Genomic DNA, 23,225 nt, shown 5'->3' on the forward strand with positions numbered 1-23,225 from the left:
GTTCAAAAAATCAAAACTGGTGATATTGAAGCGTAATTAGAAAATTACAAGAACATTGAACTTCAAAATAATAAACAGCAATAGATTAGGTATTGATGATACACGCCCATCTAATAATTTAGTAATGCATACTTAGAGAACATTTATGAACTGTAAAGACGGAAGGACATCAATTTATTGGATTCCACGTGCCTCTGAGCCATGTGACAATAAAAAGTATTTAGCAATGCTTAGAAAAATCGATTTTTAGAGTAAAACGTCTATTTCATTCACTTCAATTGTAAATACACTTCATTTGACATTTTATTTTTCGTAATCCTTTCGACACACATCCAGGCCAATAATCACAGCGTCAATTTGATTCCACACAGGTCACCCGCACAAAATGGTTCAGCTGATCCCGCACGCTCCAATTACTTCCGGAGCAGGATGGGAGCTGCGACGAGTGGGTCGTAGTAGGAGTACGAGTACGCCAACGGGGCGGTCAGAACCGGTGCCGAGTAGGCGGCCACTGGGGCCAGATTTCCGTGGAACGACGTCTCGTACACGGTGGCAACCGGAACTTCTGCAGCTACCGCAGGTGCACTGTACGCGAACACCGTTGGCTTGGGGTCAGCTTTGGGTTCGGCCTTGGGTTCAGCCAGCGCGACGGTGGCCACGATGGCAAAAACGCAGACCTGTTTGAGGAACGGGGGAGCGCAAAAACAAGGTGGTGTATTTTTACGATCGTAACTTATCTCGTTAGGAAGAAATCAAATCCGGAATAATTCGAGTGGTCACCGCCCAATAAACAGATACTTACAATCTTGAACATTTTGGATGGTTTTGTTGATTGTTTTTTTGTTTCGCGAGTCGGAATGCGTACACTGCACTGATTGCAAGCGGCGAACGAATGATAACGAACCAGTCGAGCTGCTCAACTTTTTATACATAGACAGCAATTCATGCCGCTTCTTGAACGGAACTAATTGGAGTGGCATCAGGCCAGCCAAACAATGATTAATTAGGAAGGAGATTATTGTTTTGGGCGTGCACATTTATTAATCATCCTTCAATATGCTTAGCACGTACCACTTTGCGTAAAACCATTCAATAGTTGGTTGTTGTTGTTGTCGTTGGCTTAACCTTGGCCATGAATTGGGTGGCCCTTTCCGGCGAATTGTACGGAACCGATTTTTGGAATTGTTGAGTTCACTGTTCTGTGAAAGTCATGTGATTCCACGTAAATAATTACTTTGACAATGAGGCTAAATTCAAAAAAACTCCCATCTATAACTACGGCGGCAAAAGGTTAGAATGTTCTACAACTCTTGATTTGTTGAAAACACGTGAATACTGAACAGTCGTACATTTTTGTACATTTTTGAAGAAGGCATTCAATATTTCACTCAAAAAATCAGGAAGCAAAATAAACACCTAAAAATGTATATGAATCTAAAAATCTTACACAAAAAAATTAGAATAAATTTTCAGATTTAGGGTACGTTATCCATTAGTGGACCCCTTTCCTATAGTGGACCCAAAAATCAATAAAATCCCAATTTCAAGCGTGTTTTTGTCTGCAAATCATTTAATTGGCATGTTCAGCATCATTTAAAACAATGTTGACTGGCATTGAATTGTCCTTTTTGCCAAAATAAGTGTTTTGAGTTCGACTTCTGAAATCAGCCATGGCCACTAGCATTTTCGCAACAAAACTGCATTTATATTTAATGATTGAATTAACTATCCAATCATTTTTTGACTGATTATTCAACTTCAGCAGGTCGAAATAATGTAAGTTTAAGAAACTTTACTAAAATAAAGCGAAAAACTGCTAATTTTCGAGCAAAAATTATGGGGGTCCAATATAGGACAACGAAAATCTAAACTTTTCCAAATGTGGACCCCTGTTAATTTAACTTACAAAAATAAAGAAAACTGTGTATTTAAGCAAAAGTTTCTCTTTAACATACAATAAATGCTTGTTGTTATCAACCTAATTGCTTTTTTTTTCAATTATGAGTATAAATATAGCTGTTTTCATGTTAAAAATATCAAAAATGCTGAAGCCTAGTTCTAAATTCTAAAAGTTGTGATAAGCTAGACTTGGAAAAAAATATCAATAAGGGAACTGTATAGTATGTCATGAACTCAACCAGCAGGAATTGGTAAAACACATAAAGTTTTTGTATACCTAAGATTTATAAACTACTTAATTACTTTTCACTACGATTAAAAACTTTTTTTTTTGTAGTCGTGTTTGTCATAAAAGCCAAAAAAGATACTGTACTGTTTTACTTCAATATATGAATTTTAATAATATTTTCAGTTTATTGGAAGTCAAATACCATTAAAATATAGAAGTTGTTTGAAAAAAGGCCCCCTGATTTTTTGAGCCAAACATAAACTTTGACAAATATTTGCAGCGGCTCTTCTTGAAAATTGTGAAATTCATCAAAATAACGTTAAGTTTTAAAATGTTTTTCAAACATTGGTTTGACATTACTTTGCATGTTATTTTTCTCAAGCAAATTAAAAAAATCTGTTACTGAAAATACGGATAATGTGAAATATGACATTTACATTGGATTTAAATTCTGCGTCTGAATATTAGTCCAATTTAATTTCACTGAGTTAACATTGAAACATTTGTCTTAGAAATATTTGATTTTTTTTTCGGGAAAATAGCTTAGCTCTTAATAGAGAGATATTACAGGACTGCCAATTTCTGCAGATGATGAAACAATATAAAAACACATATTTTTATTTTTATTGATTTTTAAATGGCTATCACTTGAAAATTTTATTTTTATTAATGATAATTAAGAGCATTTTGGTTTTAAATATTCGATCCACATAAACTTCAAATTATTTTGACTGCATATAAGAAGGAAAAGCATTAAAAATTAATCAAATCTAATCTGCCCATAATTGAAAATTCGGCTATTATGCCAAATCAAGTATTCCGAGAAAAACGCGTTTTAGTGTTTGTCACAAAATCTCTGTCAAGGCAATTTCCCATAAGAGTGGCATATTAGCCGTTTAGTTTTTCGCATCGGCAGCCAAGTCTAAACACTATTTCAGTGAAATTCAAGTTCCAGAAGATGCGTTGGAACATCCTGTACCACTTGGTGCTAATATCTCGTTTTTGCCAAAAGTGGATATTAGCCGTTTTTTCAATGGTGGGCAGTAATGTTGCTCTTGCAAAAAAAAACAACTTTTTATAATTACTTAATAAAAATGAATAGATTTCGGATAAACAAAACATTGTCCACTGGGTAATATAACATGGCGTTGCCTTTTGTTGTTATTCAGCTTCGATAAACAACATGATAAAAATAAATTTTAGGAGAGTTTTAGGAGAGAACTGTGGTGAATAAGGTCTTCTACATACAGAATCAAACTTTTTTAATCTTTATGTTTCACTCTTATTTGAAATTAATAAAATTCTGTTATAATAGATTACATTTAAAAAGTAAATAAAAAATCAATTACTTTAATTATTCAAAAATTACTTTAATTACCAATTAATTACGTTATTAATTGCCTTGCTGGAAACCCTTGATTTTCGCGACACTCCCCATACAAACTTCAACGATAAAAAGCGACCCCTTAACGTTAACCGATTGGGTCAAATATGGCACAGTTACTTATAGTTGCCTAGCCAGTGAGTATCTCTTAAGATTTTCTGAAATTTTCATTTTTTCTTGTCACCCTAATACACAGTCACAATCCACTCTTGAAAAAATCTTGAAATGGAAATTGTCACACACTTGATCACTTGTTTAGTACAATATTCACTTTAAACTTATCATATCAAAACAAAGAACTCACAAATCAACTGCACTCAATCAACATCATGGACTCAATGAGATCAACACCATGCCAAGTTTACCTGGTAAGCTTGCAGCAGCTCACAGGATGTATTTAAAAGAGTGAAAGGATTCTAAGTTCGACGTTGTCGTACTATCTTGTCGCACGTCGCTTTTTGGACGTTCCGAGAGAAACGCGCTCTAATGTTTGACTTTGAGTAAACAAAAACGAAAGCACGCAATGTAAACAATAACCATCAGGTTTTGTTTGGTTGAGGTTGGTTGCTGGAGTCCCGAGTTATAATTACAAATGTTTACGGCAGTCGGGCATGTACGTGTGTCAAACGCGTTCTGACCTGAAATATCTTTGGCAATTTTCACGGTGTTTCAAGGTCAAGGTCAAAAGGTGAGGCATTGTGAGCTGCACAAAATGGATTTCTTAACTCAATTTAGCCCAAAATGCACGTGCAACGAGATAGCACGACAACGGCGAGAGTTGAGCTTTAATGATCTTTGTATATAGTAAACGCTAACCCATTAACGTTGGCATGTATCTGCACATTTTTTCCCTTCGTTCTCGCCTCAAACTTTATCTCGGATATACTTTACAAATCCAATACAATACCGGATATTACCGGGAACGGAATACTGATTTTCTGCGTTTCGCAGAAGTACGTGATTCCAATTACGAACCTAATTCACTTTTCAAGGCCACTACCGAGCACTCCACTTTCACCTTGTTACTTGAAAATGGTAAATAAATATTCTATTTATGTTTCTTAGGCAGGTGTCGACCGATCCTTCATTCATAGTCAGCTAATAACAGTGGTCTTCAAAAAAAAGTTTTCATGATTTCGAGATTTAAATACATTTGAACATCTCTTCACTACGTAAGCTCAGTTTTAAACATGTTGGCGAATAAACAAAAAACAAATTTGAAGTTTTGATGATTTATTCATCGTCCGATATCTACAAAACTTGTCTTTCAACCAGTTTTATGTCCGGATCCTAATGACGCTCGAGTTAAGTGGTGATTAAACAAATAAATAAAATTGTTCTCTGTGTTCGTGGCCCCCAATCAGATTCTTCGTTAAGCAGTGTAGTTTTCGTCAATTCAAATAATCCAAGAATTTGAGCCTGAGTTCTGAGGAAGCCAAGAGGGGGCTACTTCATTAGCAAGCAATTTGTGGTACGAGTGGAAATGGTGTTGTATTTAATTAATCTGTGAATTCTCTATTTGATACCTTTTTTTGGACGGATGCTTCTAATTACACAATATATTGTTAGGATAGAACTTTCCAAAGCTGAATCTTCTTCCAAAACAACATTTGTCATTTTTCAACAGGTCTTAATAATTTGATTCACAATCATCACAAGTCACAATCGTTGCGTAATTCAGGATTTTAAAAATAATCCTTCCTACCACCATCTCGGTATAACCACGTTGCGTACAGCGTGCTTCTGCCCCACCGACAGTCTTCACGCATCGGCGTGTACATTCATTCATGAAATTCGATATTAGACGGTTTGTGTAACCGCACAACCAGGAAAACGTGCCCGACCAAGACAATCGTTGCCTCTTACCTTGGGGATATTATTTCTGGAACACGCCCAAGTCAACGGGACTAATGTAACGCCCCAGCATCCTCCCAGCCACGGAAGATGGGCGCGAGTTGTGTGTTTCAATCTGATCTGTTGGTGCCAGTGTCTGTGAACACACGTTGCCCACGGCGAGGAAGCTTCTTACGTGAAGTCCTCTCAGCAGGACGTCCTGCTGATTGAAATGGGGTTCGAAACCGAGATAAGTAGCGTCCATCAGCTGTTGACCTCGAGTTATGCGTTGAGAATGTGGAGTTTGCAATCAAGGGTCAGGGCCACACCGGACTCGCCAACAGAGTTAGAGAGAAATCATGACAACTTGAGCGTAATGAGTGGATTATCTTTGAACAATGTAGCTTGCAAATTGATTGGGGTTGAAAGAATGAATGTCACAACTAAATTGTGGACATCTTTCACACACCTAAACGAGCTCTGACAAGTTTGTTGCTTAAAGGTGTTTACAGAAGTGTTAACATAAGAAAAGCGATTTTTTTTAAATGATACATAGTAATAATTGATGCCAATAAATAAAATATGGGAAAAAAAAATTATTCTGCCATGCTGTTTCGTTTGAACCGCAGTTATCACAGTACACCAACGTACTTGAAAGAGCAACCTGACAAAAAGGAGCACATGTATCCTCACACGTGGCTTTAGTAGTGCATGCGCCTAGCACAATGCTTTCTTCTACAACACGTACAGTTTAGAGTGCAACAGAGTTTGCCACACACAAAAAAATATTACCGTAATGACAAAAGTAACTTATTTTTGATTTAAAAAGTTGCTAAAATTAGCTTGAGGGAAAGTTTTTTTTCTTGTTTAAAATATGAAAACTTTTACTGGTAAAGTTTTTGAAAATCTCCTTACTAACTGATTTAAAAGTCTTAACTTTTAGTACGACTGTAAAATTTCATTCATTTTGACATTCTCGTGTAACCGTGTACGACTAAGTTCCAAATGTAAACAAACACTTTGGTGGGTCCGGTGGTTGGTGGGTCCGGTGGTGCTGGTGATTCTAGGCAGCAGCCAAGAATCGGACGCGGAAACCTTCGTGAGCCAAACAGCAGCAGCGGAACGCCTTCGTAGGAGGGTGGTGCGGGTGCGGGACGAGGTGAAGTGCTCAAAAAGGACAAGGCGAGCTTCCTGCAGAAACTGCAGCTGTTCCACGACCGGAATGGGTAAGAAGAAAGCTTGGGTGTTTTTTGGGGCTTGTGATTGATTTTGTTTGTTTTTTTAGGATGGGAGGTAGGAATGTGGATTCGCACCGGTTGTATTCGGTGGTGGTGGCCCGGGATTGGTGATTGAAGGTCAATTCCCGCGAAGACTGTAACGAGATCATCGAGGAGATGGCGCTGCCGAAGAGTTGCGTGAACGAGATTGCGTTGAAGAATATAAACATCCGGTTTTTGGACAAGTACGAGACAGGTGATTTTTACGGTGAGGAGAAGGAGCCGACGAAGAGAAGGACGTCGAGAAGCGGGATAATCGGAGGTAGCCAGAGTGGATGTGAGTAATGAGAATGTGTTCAGTGGCTTGCCAACTTCACTAACTTCCATCTCTTTTAGTAAATGAACGCCCACAAATGCTCATCTCGCGACGGCGCAGCTCCAGCCGAATGAACCCTGGACAGCGTGCCGAAAAAATCTGTGTCATTCTCGAAGGAGGATGAAGTGCTCGAAATCGAATTCCGTTCCAAGGGCCTCATCAATCCATTCTTCTGGATTCGCTTCCAGAATCGGGAACTCCCCGTTCAGGCACTTCACTTCCAGCCAGGAAACGTCGATCACCCTTGCCGAATCTACAGCCAACTTCTCCAAACCTGTCCTGATGAAGGCCGTCCGTCTGGAACCGTCCAGCTTGGGGTCTTCGGAAGTGACCGGTGGCGTACCCTAAGAATCGGTACAGCTTGGACTCGGATTTTGGCTAGAAGCGTTGAATACAATAACAAAATGTCTTATTTAACATACTGTTTAAAACTTTTAAAAATAAATATAAAATCAAGCCTAGAATCAAGCACATTTTTCTGAAATTAACACTGTAGTATTAAATGTGGTTTATTCTTGCTATAAAAGGTTTCTTTTCCAATTTAAACTAAAATACTTTTACCGATACAACGATTATGTTCCATAAATGCATGGTAGTATCAAAAACATTCCAACTTTTAAATTGAAAAGCTTGAACTTTCTACGAATATTCACCAACGCAAACTTTTAATCCAACGAACGATCTTTTCAATTCCAGAGTATTTTTTCTTTGTGTGCACGAGGGCAGAAATCGCGATTGTTAAAGCAATATGACTAATAAGTTTTCATTCTGTAACAAGTTTACGTAAAGATTTATTTAAACATGAAAACGAAGATTTCAAAATTAGCCTGATTATCGAAATTTTACAAACCAATTATTCTTGCCATTGAAAACAATTGCGATTTTAACCAAAGTGTTGGAGTCACGTAGTGTAAATGAACCTACATCTTCTTCGTTGAAGGGTCAGCCTTCCATAGGGATGTAGGGGTGTCACATTCTTTGCTTCAACCACAAACGAATAACCTGGCAGACAGATACCGCATGCCTGAAAATGCATGCACATTTTCATACATCGAGTTGAGACCCACATTCCGGACCTAACCGTGCTCAAAGGTGTTTCGAAGGGGAGAAAACTCCCTCAACATAGGGTCACTCACCACCAAGCAAACTTGTTGCCATCGCAGACGACAAACAGAGGAATCCCTTGTTGACATAAAATGCTGCGGGGTTTTTCTTTTCATAAAAAAAAACACAAACAAACGAATTATACCAGCCAGCCAGCATCGCAGGAGATGTTTTGCTCGGCTAAAAATAGTCCGAGTAGAATGCATAATTAACCAAAGCACAAGTGGGTGGAAAAATACGCCAAAAATTGTTTTGTTGTTTTTCCCAGAGCCTTTTGTGATAGATACTACGTAGCTTGTTTTTTATTATTCTTTTGCGTAGTCCTAATTGAACATGATGCGCCATTAAAATTTCTACAAACCCGGTAACAGACCTAACATTTCCATTGAATGAGGACAGTTTTTTTGGTCCAAGGTGCCCCCGCCCATGTGGGTGGGTGTGGGATCAGCCATAGTTCTCCTATGAAGAACAATCATTAGCGTGATTGACATAATTTGGCGCAATCCTTAGAAAACGTAAACAAGATTCGCTCCACCCCCGTGACCCCAATCTAGCCACTAATCGGTACACATTGGATGCCCCAAAATAGTGGAGTAAATCTACTTCTAAAGGTTTACCTTCAAAGTCAAAATTTGAATACAGTTTCAAAATGAAGATGTATAATTTATTATTTTTAATAGAATATGATAACAAAAATTTCAATCCAATATTTTTACGTCAAAACTTTTTACAGTGCTGCAGACCCCTTTCCGTGGAATCTTTTCTTCAGGTTTCTTAAAAATTTCGGAAAGGATGCGGCGTAGTTTCTACTTAGTAGCGAGGCTTATTTCAAAGTGCGTTGTTATTATTTCGCCGTAATCGTCCTATCTTGACGAACGTGCATTTCGGGCTAAATTGTTGAACGAGAACGTCATTTCAATGTCTCACCGTTTGACCTTCACAGATCCAAAATTTCGAATTAATTTCTGAAATATTCAACAAAAATCGTAAAAAAAAAACAATTCCCGTGCAATGCTGTCACTCTTAGCAAAAGAATAATGTTAGTTCGAGGCCGTTTTGCCACTCTTGCAAGACCGCAAATGATTTGAAATGGATTTTTAAATCAATTTAAGGGGTTACATACATGTAAATCGACAAAAAAGTCAGAGGTTGGTGTCAGCATACACTCAATTTTATTTAAAATCTGTTTCCAGGGCATTATATCATCATTTCCGAGATATAGCTATTTGAAGATAGCAGTTTCAAAAACGGGTGCCACGATATCTCAACACTGCCTTGACCAAATCGTCTCAAAATTTTGGTGAATACTCGTTAAAGTGGTCCTGTGTGCATGACCGAAGGCCGATTTTCAAAAAAACGTTTTTTTTTAAAAGATAAAAATATTTTGGTGTTTTTCATATGGAAAATCGTCAGTTTTTGATTTTTGTATTTTTTTTTACAAAGCAAAATTTTAAAATCGGGCTTCGTCATGCACAAATGAGATGTCTTGAGAGTCTTCACTATGAATTTCAGCCAATTTGGTCCATCCCATCTCGAGATATCGTTGCACCCGTCAGTCAACTCGGTGTTTCGAGAAAAACGCTCAGAAAGTTTGACAGTTCGCTTTGCGCACGGCAAAATTTTGAGCTTAAATTCGTCTCTAACTTAGTTTTATCATGTTATATCTTCATGAAACTTTCAGGAGTGATTGAAAATCATCTTTTTAGTGGATTCAATAAGTTTTCTGTAATATGAAATTTTGTGATTTTCTACATGTATATAACCCCTTAAAAAAATTACTTCGCGGCCCTTATTGACAGAAAAGTTCCTACTAGACAGCTCATTCTAAGGGGACCATAGTTGATTTATCAAAACAAAATTGTTGTCTTGTCAATTGATTTTTTTTTGCATTAAAATTTAAAAAAAAGTATTCAGAAATGGTTTTTAATCGTGGTTTTTTACCGTTGTACATATAAATTTACATAAGGCTTTAGCTGGGTGATGAATAGAGAGAATGCGTAACGTTATTTTTGAATGATCCCACTTTGTTTACATCTACAAAGTAAGAGGCTGTTCAAGCACAAGCATGACTTTTTTTTCTTACTGGTAAATGAGCTGTTTTAAAATCAGTAGTATGTGATTTATTTTGTCGAGTTTTTGACAATTTTTGCTGGAAAATTGTCGCAATTCGATGTGTTAGAAGAGATTTTATTTTTTACGGGTGACGAAGAACTGACTGGTTTTGGAATCCTGCAGCTCTTCCTGGTCCAGCGAAAAAAACATCGCTAATTCTAGCGAATCTAATCCAACAAACAGAGAAGATTTTCACTAAACCAGCTTTTCAAACAGAATCAAACAATAAAGACAGCTTCTGGATGGATACAACCGCATCAACTCCATAAATAACTTCCATTCATAATTTAAAAAAAATGACGATCTCTCCTTCAACTTTCTTAAGATTTCTTAACTTCAACACAAAAGTCACACCTTTTTCTACTTGCAAAAAAAAATCAATTTTTAATGATCGATAACAATACTGTTTACTTTTGGCGAACAGCAAATTGGTTCCACTTTGACAGTTCAAAATTGAGGTCGTTTTGCGAACCACTATTTAGCACCCAGGAGGGCTTTAAGACTCTATTGGCCAAAGGGATTTCAGGTTGGAACGCGTTTGACACAGGAACGAGCTCGCCTACTGTAAACATTTCAGTTATAACTCGGGACTTCACAGAGCCTCGGCCCGAAACTTCAAACACGAACCGAAGGACGGTAATGACGTTTTGGAATTTTGACAGTTTCGAACGCGCAAATTACCCCATTATCGGTTTCCCGCACGGGTGAAGTAAAAATTGTTGCACGTGGCTGAAGTTGGAAATTTAGCAACTTATCTTAATTTAAGCTAAATTTCATTTTTCAAACAACAATCTACAGCAAACTGGTTTTAAAACTAAAGATAAACTAAAGGCACGATGATTTTTTTTTACAAAATTTAGCTCAAAATCGTGATAAAAGCGGTTTTTATTAAGAAATTTTAATTAAATCTATTATTTAAGATTTAAACATTACATTACGGTACAGATTTTCCGGTGCCTACTAAGATATTTTGATAAAATTTTATTGAAACATAAAAATTATAACAATTATGAAGAAATTCATGAAAATTATTCTACAGCATTCATTGCAAACTCAGTAGGCAGTGCTCATCATGTGAAAGGTAAATTAAGAAATGTTGGAGAAAAGCACTACACAGAAAAATTTTTGGCGATTTTTTTTTTTGCACGCGAAAAAAAAGTTGGAACGATGTTTTTGATCGCAAAAATTACAGATTTGATCAAATTAAGTTCCGCAAAGTTCTAGAATCATCTAGACATCCTAACAAATCACTGGAAAGAAGAATCATCTTGATTGGTTGAGTTATGCCCGAGAACCAGCGAGTTGAAGTTACCCTTCCAACTTTTTTGGAGCCTTGGGCGTTGGAATGTTGCTCAAATTTGTATCAGGGCAATGTGTTGCTGTTATTTCATGACAAATTGTACAAAGAAAAGATTTACTTTCGGTCGTATCGGTGTTTCCAGCTTGGATTTTGGGGTAATTTCAAAGAAAGCTAGAAAACTGGTAAATTTGATTCGATTTTTTTATTGGAAGTCAAATATTGGTCAAATATAGTTAGTTAGAGTCCCCGAGGCATATTCATAAGAAATTTTAGTGATAGCAACATGAATGCACCGATTTTCTGTGATGTGATCCCATAAAATAAAATAAAAACTTCAAAAAAAAAATTGCTCTAGACCCCCCACGAAATATTTCGATAAACCCCGCAAAATGTCGAGAAAGAGCCCTTCTTTCACGGTGCCAAATATCAGACATACCGATTTTTTGATCTTTGGTCTCGAAAAAAATACACCGTGGTTGGAACGTTCTCTTCTATCCGACAACTTTTTAATCAACGTTCTAAAATGGCCACGCCCGATTAAAATCTAGTTCTATTTTTAGTAAGAGGATGACAAGAGAAAATTCAATATCAGAAAAGAGTCCATTTACGAGCTGCAAATGTATACAAGAGTCGCAAAAAAGGAAAATTAGAATTTTTATCTCCACAGGTTCTATTTTCATCCTCTCCGAGACGCAAAACCTTTCCGGTCGAAATACGGACACTTTCTATCAGACACACAGTCCGAAGTTCGCAGGGGGGGTCATTTGGAGAGTCACACTCCTGAGAACCCTCGTCATAACCGTAAATCATCGCTTGACTTTTCTCACCCTGCTGATCGGAATCGGGATGGGCATATTAATTGAATTCTATCTTTAGACTCCACTCTTGGGCACTGTCTACTGTCGTAAATAAAGAACAAAATCAAAGGGGAAAAGACGCAAAACAACGAAGGCAATTTGGCTCAGGTATGGGACCAAGGGAGACTTGCTGTCTACCCAGAACGTAAACCACCCAAATCATTCCGGAAGCTGGAATGAAAGGGAATCCTAGAGTCGTGTTTGGAAATGATGTGTTGAATAATGTACCTAATCTAAAAAAAAGGCAATATCAGTTTAAAGATTCGCCCTTTTGAAACATTATCTCTATATTGTATTCGAGCAAAATGAAAGACAAGTTGAAAGAAAAGAAAAAGTTGAATTTTCCTTTGACGCGCAGCCATTTGAATCAATTAGAGCTTTTCGCGCTGAAGATCCCCTTCCCAACAACCGTCGTCTACCACAATAAATTAAGAGAGTGAGAAGAAGCGGTTTTCTTTTGGTTCAGTTTAGTCTGCTGCCGGCGCGGGGGAGCGGATTTCCGACGGGATGTGAAACCTATTTTTAGTCGCACTTTATCAATTTTAGTTTGCGAAATCACTCGTAATATTAATTTATTGTGCGGGGGAATCTGCGAAATCTGCGCGGGTAGGATTTTTCATTATGTCAAATATACTACGTTACATTGAGTAATGGACGTGTCTTATGGAGCACACAGCAGCTGATAACAGATGAGCAGCATTGGCCGAAGAGGGTGTGGTGCGGTGCAGAAAGAAAGAATTTAATTATCGTCTGACGTAATCGAGTGTTACGGTACAACGAGGAGATAGCCAAACTTTTGAGAAATAAGTTAACATTGGTTTTAGAGGCGTTTTTTTCCAGATTTATGATGGAGCGTTAGATTAGATAAAAAAAATTGAAGATTAATGGTTCAAAATGCGGTGCAATGATATTCTATAACTACGTTAACCGAACTTAGTGTAAATTCATCAAAATAACACTCAAATCGTTGAATGTTCATATATCGACGTCATCGTGCTATCATGTCGCACCCGCCATTTCGACTTTCCGAGAAAAACCCGTTTTAATGTTTGAACTTGAATAAACAAAAACTAGAGCACGCAATGTAAACAATAACAAACACGTTTTGTTTGGATTACCATTCTGTGCATTGTCCCGAAGTTATTTCATACGGCTGCTGAGACCATAGTTGGTCCATCTCGCAATGTCCCGAAGTTAGGTTGTATTTGGTTGCTGGAGTCCCGAGTTATAATTACAAATGTTTACGGTAGTCTGACTTGTACGTGCGTCAAACGCATCCTGACCTGAAATCCCTTTGGCCAATTGTCACACTTACATCGATTTTCAGGGAGTGACAAGATAGCACGACAAGATTGAAACTACTTTCATATGTAAAGTGACAAAAATGCACGGAGTTTTCGGAATATCTCAGGATTGAAATCGAATTTTGGGGATCTGTGAAGGTCAAATGGTGAGGCATTGTGAGCTGCACAAAATGGCGTTCTTAACTCAATTTGGCCCAAAATGCACGTACAACAAGTTAGCACGATGGCGACGATATGGATGATGAGTCCGTGCACCGAAAAATATACACACGATTATCTCCAGATTGGCTGAACCGATTTCGACCGTTTTGGTCTCATTCGATCCGTCTTGGGGTCCCCACAAGACCCTAGTTAATATTATGAAGTTTGGTAAAGTACTTGAAAAGTTATGCTAAAAAAACGATTTCGAATAAAGTCCGAAGGATTGTAAAAAGGGTGGTTTTTGTAAGAAAACCCGTCATGCTATATATTTTTAAAAAGGAATTTAAAAGACCTTTCCAACGACGTTGAAACGTTGATGATCTGATAATCCTATGAAAAGTTATAAGCACTTAAGTGTTATTTATGCACTTTTTGGATGCCGGATCTCAAATATTTTGATGACAACGTTTAACTTTTAAATATTGAATCCTCAGAATGTAACTTCAATTTTTATCTTCTTCTTTGTTGTGATGGCCCAAGCATTTTCCTTTAAATATCGTAGAACGTAGTTTGAAAAGTTATGCTCTCAAAACTTGTATTTGTATTATTATTTAAATTACAAGCAAATTTAAGGGGTTGCATACAAGTAAATCAGCAAAAATGTCAAGGGTTGGTATGAGCACACACCTAAACTGTTTTTAAATCTGTTTCAGAGAATTAAAATATACATTTTCAACTTATTTCAAAATAAATTTCAAGACATTTGGTTTTATCATTGCAGAGATACAGCTAATTGAAGATAGCAGTTTCATTAAACGGGTGCCACGATATCTCCACACTGCTTTGACCAAATCTGCTCAAAATGTTGGTGAATACTCTTTATAACGGTCCCGTGTGCATGACGAAGGCCGCTTTTCAAAAAGTTTATTATAAAAAAAGATAAAAATATTTTTATGTTTACCGTATAAAAAATCTTCAGTTTTTGATTTTTGTATTGTTTCAAAAAACAAAATTTTAAAATCGGGCTTCGTCATGCACACGGGATGTCTTGAGAGTCTTCACCTCAAATTCCAGCCAATTTGGTCCATCCCATCTCGAGATATCGTGGCACTCGTAAATCAACTCGGTGTTTCGAGAAAAAACGCTTAGAAAGTTTGACTGTTCGCTTTGCGCATGGCATAATTTCAAACATAAATCGTGTGTTATTGTATTGAATCATGAAATGAAATCTACATGAAACTTTCAAGAGTGTTTAGAAATCATTTTTTGAGTGGATTTAATTAATATTCTGTAATATGAAATTTCGAGATTTTCTACATTTTTGTATCCCCTCAATACGTGGTATGGAGGAAAAAAAAGTCTTTTGTTTTTAGTCCTAACAGTTCGATTTGATAAAAACTACAAAAGTTATCGTCAACTTTTCAGAACGAGCAAAATGCACACAAAAAAAATCTTTCTAAATACCAAGAAACACTCACTCAACGACAGCTCAACTTTTTATCTCATCCCGCTGCTGATCGCTTTCGGCGAAACCCTAGGAGCATCAAGCATCTTCTTCGAAGGGTTGTTCGAAGAACGCTTGCGAGTCCAGTTTTCTTCAACCTGACACCTGACTCAGGACAAAACGCTCTTCGAAGAACAGAGGCGATTTATACTTCTGAAATTATTACCATGAAAAAAGAACAATCATTGTAATGTATTTTTCTGTATTTTGCTCGGTTGAGGATAAAAACTTTCCCGGTTTCCATTGAATCCTTTCAAATTGGATTCTATGAAATGGTTATTTAAATTAATTTTGCTGGTAACATCACAGTTCAACCACCCCAATCACGCTTAACTTTCGTGACGCACAAAAACGAGCTGAAATAAACATGCAAACAAGATGTGTTTTCGACAACACTCGCTGGAACTATTTGCCAGACCCATCATAAACAACACCCCCCAAAAAACTAATTGCACAGCTGTCCACCTCCTTAACTTCTGCCAGATGGAACCACAACAGGCAAAAGGGCAGCGACAACGGTAGAATTTTGCGGTTTTCCCGAAAGCATTTGAGAGGCTGCTGAAAAGGGGTGGGAAATCGTTTTATCAGCATTCCACGGCGTAATCGGCGTAACAATTGGGCTGTCCCACGCACTTAGCGCCGACAGGGTTTCAACGTGATGCCATAGACAATTAGATTAAGAATGTTGAAGCCAGATTAATGCATTGCAAAATATCGAATGAAATTTGTATAAATCATTGATTAAATTAAGCATACATGATTAAAATATGACATTAGTTGTTAAGAAGTTTGATCTATGATTCTGCAACCACTCAAGGTAAAAAAAAAGTAAATTTACATAGCAACGCCCCCGTTTGAGTACATTTCAGTGGAACAGAACATAATCCTGTGTGGCAAAAATTCAGCAGCCTTTTCGCCGTTTGATCAGAACATATCAAAAGCACATTCGGAAATGGCTTATGTCACCGCGGTAAGCTTAGCAGGAGGATGTTTTTGCTGGCTTTACTAAATATAGAAAACCAATTTCCATGTAAGGATTTGTCAATGACAATGCGGTTTAGTGATGCTATGTGGGCTCGGTATAGGATTGTTACATTTGATTTTTAATCCAAAAAACCTAATAAAAATAATAAAATACAAAAAAAAACATCTGAAAGATACCCACTCTAAACCTTTAAACCTTTTCCATCAAGTAAGTATTAAGAGCGAGTCCACGAACAAGGCATACCCCTTTGTATGGGACGTCGTTTGGATCTCACCAATCTGCCTGAAATTTTTAAGGGTTGTTTGTACATATAAAACTAGCATCTGGCCAAAATATGAGCACTCTAGGTCAATGGGAAGTGGGGCAAATCGGGACACAAAGTTTGGTGGTTCAAAAACGTCAAAAATCTTAAAAAGGCTATAACTTAGGCAAAATTCAATTCAATTTCAAAATTCAAAATGCATCTGAAAGGGCTTAAAAAATGCAACAAAATTCAGGAAAAAGCATCCCAATTGGTTGAATCTGAAGGGAGTTATTGGCATTTTAGTGGAAAAATAGCATAATTTTCAAACTCAAATAAAAAAATGTTCCATCCAGATATCAACTCGCTTCGACCTACAGCTTGTAAGGGACATCTGTTACTACCATCTGAGACTGAGAACGCTTTGGGTAAGGCAGTTTAACGTATTAAATAAACACTTTTTCTTTAAATGATTTTTATGGTTGTAAATTTTTGCTCGGGGGACCCCTTAGATCAAATTTCCCGGTGATAATTTTATGATATTCATGTTCCTGAGACAATTTCATGATAGAAACATGCACATTTTCATCCATTTTAACCTATTTAAAAATAAAAGTTAAAAAAATTAAGAATCTGCATTTCTTCTCGTGTCATCTAGTATCCTTGGAAACGAACTTGATTTTCAATAAATGTTAATCGAAGATTTTTTTACTTTCATTTCTTAAATGGTTAAAATTGATGAAAATAACAATTTTTATGCATGTTTCTTATGTAAAATTGTCTCAGGAACACGAATATGATGAAATAATCACCAAAAAATGGGATCTAAGGGGTCCTCCGAGCAAAAATTTACAACCCAAATATTCACTAAAAGTAAAAGTGTTTATTTAATATGTTAAACTGCCTTACCCAAAGCCTTCTCAGTCTCAGATGGTAGTACCAGATGTCCCCTACAAGCTGCAGGTCGAAGCAAGTTGATATCTGGATGGAACATTTTTTTATTTGAGTTTGAAAATTATGCTATTTTTCCACTAAAATGCCAATAACTCCCTTCAGATTCAACCAATTGGGATGCTTTTTCCTGAATTTTGTTGCATTTTTTAAGCCCTTTCAGAAACGAAACTATTGGCACTACGCCCCCCGGGGCATGGCCTTCCTCTAACGTGGGATTTCTGCTCCAGCGCCTCTGACGAGACAGGAGAAACCGGGACCGACGTTTTACTTCACCATCCGATAGAAGCTCAGTGGATAAGGCGGGAATCGAACCCGCGTCTCATAGCATCATCGGGATCGGCAGCCGAAGCCGCTACCCCTGCGCCACGAGACCCACTCCCTTTCAGATGCACTTTGAATTTCGAAATTAAATTGAATTTTGCCTAAGTTATAGCCTTTTTATAATTTTTGACGTTTTTGAACCACCAAACTTTATGCCCCGATTTGCCCCACTTCCCGTTGACCTAGAGTGCTCATATTTTGGCCAGATGCTAATTTTATATGTACAAACAACCCCTGAAAATTTCAGGCAGATTGGTGAGGTCGATGCGAGATGGGTATGCTTTGCTCGTGGACTCGCTCTTAAATAATAGTCAAGTGAACAATAAATAAACAACTAACAAAAAATTTGCACAACTTTTGAAACTATTAAGATAGTTTAAATTCAACACAACAAAAAATCAACTTAATGATTTTGCAGTAAGGCCGTTGCAAATACTTTTCAATGTTTATGTCCCCCCCCCCCTTCTTCTAAATTGGTCTGAAAAATCAGGGGGCAAAAAAAATATTTTTCCAAAAATCTTCGAAATTTTCATGATAATAGAAGTCTTATCAACTGAAAACAATCTAAAATGCATTTTTCTGCATTGATAATCATATTTAGCATGTTTGGGCTTGTTTAAAAATGTTTTGAATTTTTATGAAATTCCAAAAAAAATATTTTTCACAAAAAATAAAATTTTCGTCAATACTTAGATATTTTGGAAACGAATGATGACAAAACAACTGGACAGATGTATAATGCATTTTAAAACACTTTTTTCATTAAAATGTTGAAACTATGGCTCGTAATTTGAATTTTTATACTTAACACCCAAAGGAAATATATAGCTCAAAATCTGCAACAGTGAATTTGCTACAGAAAATGTTACATTTTATAACAGTTTAAGCAGCAAGCTCATAGAGTTATCTACGTGCGCATGTATTGCGTGTACGTATACGAAAAAGATTGAGGTTAAATTTTGTACCCGCCAGCAAAACAAATGGGGTGCTAGTGTGCGTGAGCTCGGGCTTAGATAACTCTATAGCTCAATTTTGCCCACGTGTAAACATGTCATCGATCTGCAATTCTCACCAACACATATAATGCTGGCGTGTCCTTAAGCAACACTCCAGAGAGAACAATATGTTCGCGCTCTGTCCCTCACTATTCATCACGCGTCCATAGGGACGTGGCGTTACATCGTGCTGCCACCTGGTTTTTTGAGGTGCAAGAGTGGAAAAATGCTGAGTCATCGTCTAAAAATAGACGACGTCCTATCTCGCCCAGCAAAATTAAGTCGATAAAGTAGTCGGTTTCGATGAGAAAAAGTGGAAAACGTGGTCTAAAAATAGCGACGCCATCCCCCTATGGCGTGGTGGTAGCGTATCGGATCAGTAACCTAGAAGTTGATGGTTCAATCCTCGTACTGTTTAGATTTTTATTTTCTGCAATATAATCAATCTGCCGTCGGTAATATCGATAATTGTCGGTAACGGGCAAAAATGTCATACCCTGTATCGCAAGAAATGCATGAGGACAGATTTCATGCAGATTCTGATATTCTTTAATGCCACCATGTATCACAATCATGCGACCGCCGGATGGGTGCCCCCCCCCCCCCTACCTCCCCATAAATTCATAAAATATTTGCAACGGCCTAAAATTCAACAGATTAAATTGATTGCTTTTTTTAGAAAATACGCATAATCCATGTAATAAAACATAAATGTATAAAGTAAAAGAACCTGATTATGACTTTATGACACATTCTGTCGTTACAAAAAAGTAAAAACGAAAAAAAACATTATGCTAACGCCTCATCGAGTATCGACCATCGGTTGCTGCGATCCATGCACAGTAAAAAAAATTAGGTAAATTTGGAAGTTGTAATATTGGACTTTGGAGTGAGGTAATATTTATTTTGTAATTTTACAACAATTTAGACTGAAAAAGTGACATTACACCAGAAAAGTGGTGAAATTACACATTTTCAGAGGTAAAATTACATATTTTTTCTGACATAAAAGATGTACCTCTTCCCAGATGTAATTTAACCATGATTTTTTTACTGTGTGTCTGTCATCGAAGTAGAAAAGAAAACTGGGGTAAAAGTGCCAGACGCAACATTCTGTTATTTGCCATTGTTATGACGTGGGAGATTTTTTTTTTTCAATATTTAATTAGATGGGCTGTGATGCTGATGTGAACCCTATTCCATCTCAATCTTAAAACCTAACGAAATCAGTTTAAAAAAAATGTCGAGAGGAGCATTGGAAAGAGGAGTTTTAATTTTTCAGTAAAAATAATAAAAAGGAAACTGTGAAAATATTACAGTCCGGGGGATTCAGAGAAGTTGCGCAATTAAAAAAAATAGAAATCGTTCATGTCAGAACAAATTTGTAATCAAATGGAAATGTTTAATTTTACCACTTTCCTGGTGGAAATATTCAACCTTCCAAATTTACACATTTTTTACTATTTGCATACACCATTTATTGCAATTCTGGAGTTTTTTTTAAAGGTCTAATAAACCAAATTTTCAGTTTTTGCTTTTTGGGTGTTTTTCAATACCGCTGACTCAAGGCGGTTTCAAAAACACCCAAAAAGCAAAAACTGAAAATTTGGTTTATAGAGTTATCTACGTGCTCATGTATTGCGTGTACGTACACGAAAAAGATTGAGGTTAAATTTTGTACCCGCCAGCAAAACAAATGGAGTGCTAGTGGGCGTGAGCTCGGGCTTAGATAACTCTATTGGACCTTTTCAAAAAAAAAAAAAACTCCAGAATTCCAGAAAACACCCTGCTTATCGGGTTCCGGGTTTTCCGTGGAACGTTTGTTTTCCCGCTTGAATGCCGGCAAGATAAGTGTCAAACTTCTAAACAGTATTGAAAAGTAGAAAAACTTTTCAGCACTCAAATGGATCATCATCTTAATTTGATTTAAATATATAAATAAGAAATCATTTTTGGTCGATTTCACAAATAATTAAAATTTAGATTAAAAAAAGTTTTTACTTTCAAAACTTGATTTTCTTGACACAAAAATAACTCCTGAAAAAATATATTTGAGGTTTAAAAAGGTCCAATAAACAAGCTTGTATTTCTCTTCACTGATGCTAGATTCTTACATACCAAAAGCAAATAAAAATGGTTTATTGAACCTTTTCTAAAGAAACTACAGTAATGGAATTTTCGGATAGCCATTTTATTTTAAATATTTCGCAATTCGTATTAACAATTTAAGAAATAGTTTTTATTATAAATCGAAAATACTCTACATAAAGTACTTATTATCTACAAGAACGTACTAGGTATCATAAGTTATCCGTTGATAAGTTAGTTTTTGAGTCCATTCCTTTCTTGAATCCTACCTCTACTGATAAATGTAATAACGCAAACAAAGCCGAAAGCCTTCTCGCTAACCGAAGACCGTTAGTTTAGGAATAAAGTAACAAATGTGCTGCAGAAATACTTCAAACAACAATTCCGTTAAAACTCAGAACTTTAAATATCATTTTTTAGAATGTTTGGTGTTGCTCAGCGTTTCGTTCCGGTCCGAAATCAGGCTTCAAATCATAACTTGCCGCTCTATTCCTGTATCAACTGTACATGCCCGGGCCCAATTAGTTACCAATAATTTTACTGTTTAGTTTAGGAGCGTTTAAGCATTTTTTGTTTTAGATCACTTAAGGTTTTCTTGTTCTCGAGTCTTGCGAAATAAGGGTCGGTCCGGCGGGGTTTGGGTTCGCTTAAACCACCGCCGGCTCGCTCAATCATATGGTTTTTGGTCAAATTGTTCTGCCCCAACTGGGGGGCATTTGAGAATAATTGCACTTTTTTTTCATAATCATCGCATTTGCACTTGCACTGGCTTGCAATTACAAACTACTCAACACAGGTTTTATGCTATCGTCCAAAGGTACCGAATGCCAATCGTTGGTTTCCATGCTCAAGATCACACGTAACTTACTCGCACAATCAATCGCAATCGCAAATCAGTCGCTAAGTTCTAGGTTTTCTTTGCACGTTTTTTGATATGGTTTGCTGAGGATCCGGAGATGTTCCGCGCCTAGCGTCCGTAGTAGCTGCAGCTAGTCGAAGTTCTGGGCACGCGCTGCGTTGGCAGTCCGGAGATGCCCCGTAGGTACGTGTACGACACTGGCCGACGGAGAATCTTCTTTGGCGGAGGTTTGGTGGATGAACCGCTTCCGGCGGTAGCCGTTGCCGACGCGCTGTTTGTGCTGAACAACGACATCTTGGACTCGGCCTTCTGCTTCAGGATCTTGTGGTTCAGCAGGTTGACCGAGGTGCTGCTGCAGGATAGTGACCGGGACCGGTTGGTTCCACTGCTACCGCCGGTTTCTGCAGGAGTCGTGATGGACAGATTGTCCAGAAGTTTTCGAACCGACGACCGTCGCGACTCACGTTGGGACTTGACATCTCCCCGCGAAGAATCGTCACTGGAAGCACTGGACAGCTCGAGCGACAAGATCTGCTCGGCCGAAGACTTGACACACGGACTGGAGCGCCTCTTGGGGGCAATCTGCAGTCGGTCACTTAGCGAGGAACATGAATCCACCGAGGAACTACGCGAGTCCATGCGTTCTCCGCCGGATGAAGCCGAAGTCAGCTCGTCACTCGACTTCAAACTGATCTTGCGGTAGATGGTCTGGAAGAACCCGAACGTTTTGTCCTTGCCGGGTGATGCCGACGACAGCGGAGACACACTTCGAGTCGTCGATGGCGTTGGAATATCTATGTAAATGTTCTCGCTGCTGTTGTTGTTGTTTCCGGTTCCGCCGCTACTAATCCCAAGCAGGTTCGGCGATAGATTGTTATTATCCATTTTGGCACAGGTTAACATCCTTAACGTTCAGCACACTGAGTGAGCACTATAACCGTTAATCCACGTGTTTGGAGCAAACTTGAGCAAACTGGTAGGTGTACGTTTTGGTAATGAGTAGCATTGGGTGCTCGCGGCGAGCTTTTATAGCTTTCCGAGCCAGAAACCAGAGCAAGGATGAATCTTCCGAAAGGATGCTGCGTGAGAAGGACACTCTCGGCCAGAGGGGAAACGCTCTCTCGCGCGCAGTCTCTCTGGTCCTGTGAGTGAGTTTGTTTTGATTTCGACGAGGAAAATACCTTTATACAATTTTGCCAGAAGTAAGATGAGAGATTTGTCGCCACTCAGGAGTCATATTCTATCGTTTAAAAATAAACCTTTGAGATGCTGCCAAGTTCATGCATTTTAAACTCATCAACGGAAAACGAGATGGCGCTAAACGTGGCGCGGGAAATACAAACTTATGACCACAGGTGATGAGTAATGGACATTTATTATGTAGATACGCCCACTGACTCAGCAGAACGCATCATAACTGCATTTTGTCCGTAAGCAATTATTCTGTGTACTTGTAGGCAAGACCGAGCAACGGTTTTTTTTCGTTGAACGAGTCAGCCAATTAGTCTCATAACGAAACGCA

General features: G+C 37.8%; 2 protein-coding genes across 2 annotated transcripts; both read right to left on the reverse strand.

Moving 5' to 3' along the window:
- Positions 1-239: 239 nt before the first annotated feature.
- On the reverse strand, positions 240-916 carry LOC119769935. Its single transcript, XM_038263809.1, has 2 exons — positions 803-916; positions 240-677 (listed from the first exon to the last, which is right to left on the reverse strand). The coding sequence occupies exons 1-2, from the start codon at positions 812-814 to the stop codon at positions 414-416; spliced, it is 276 nt and encodes a 91-aa protein (XP_038119737.1). The 5' UTR covers positions 815-916; the 3' UTR covers positions 240-413.
- Positions 917-20,973: 20,057 nt separating this feature from the next.
- On the reverse strand, positions 20,974-22,690 carry LOC119769729. Its single transcript, XM_038263195.1, has one exon. It carries the CDS (start codon positions 22,604-22,606, stop codon positions 21,812-21,814), a length of 795 nt encoding a protein of 264 aa, XP_038119123.1. The 5' UTR covers positions 22,607-22,690; the 3' UTR covers positions 20,974-21,811.
- Between the last annotated feature and the right edge of the window lie 535 nt (positions 22,691-23,225).

This window comes from Culex quinquefasciatus, chromosome 3 (assembly GCF_015732765.1).
Source record: "Culex quinquefasciatus strain JHB chromosome 3, VPISU_Cqui_1.0_pri_paternal, whole genome shotgun sequence".
Lineage (NCBI taxonomy): Eukaryota > Metazoa > Arthropoda > Insecta > Diptera > Culicidae > Culex > Culex quinquefasciatus.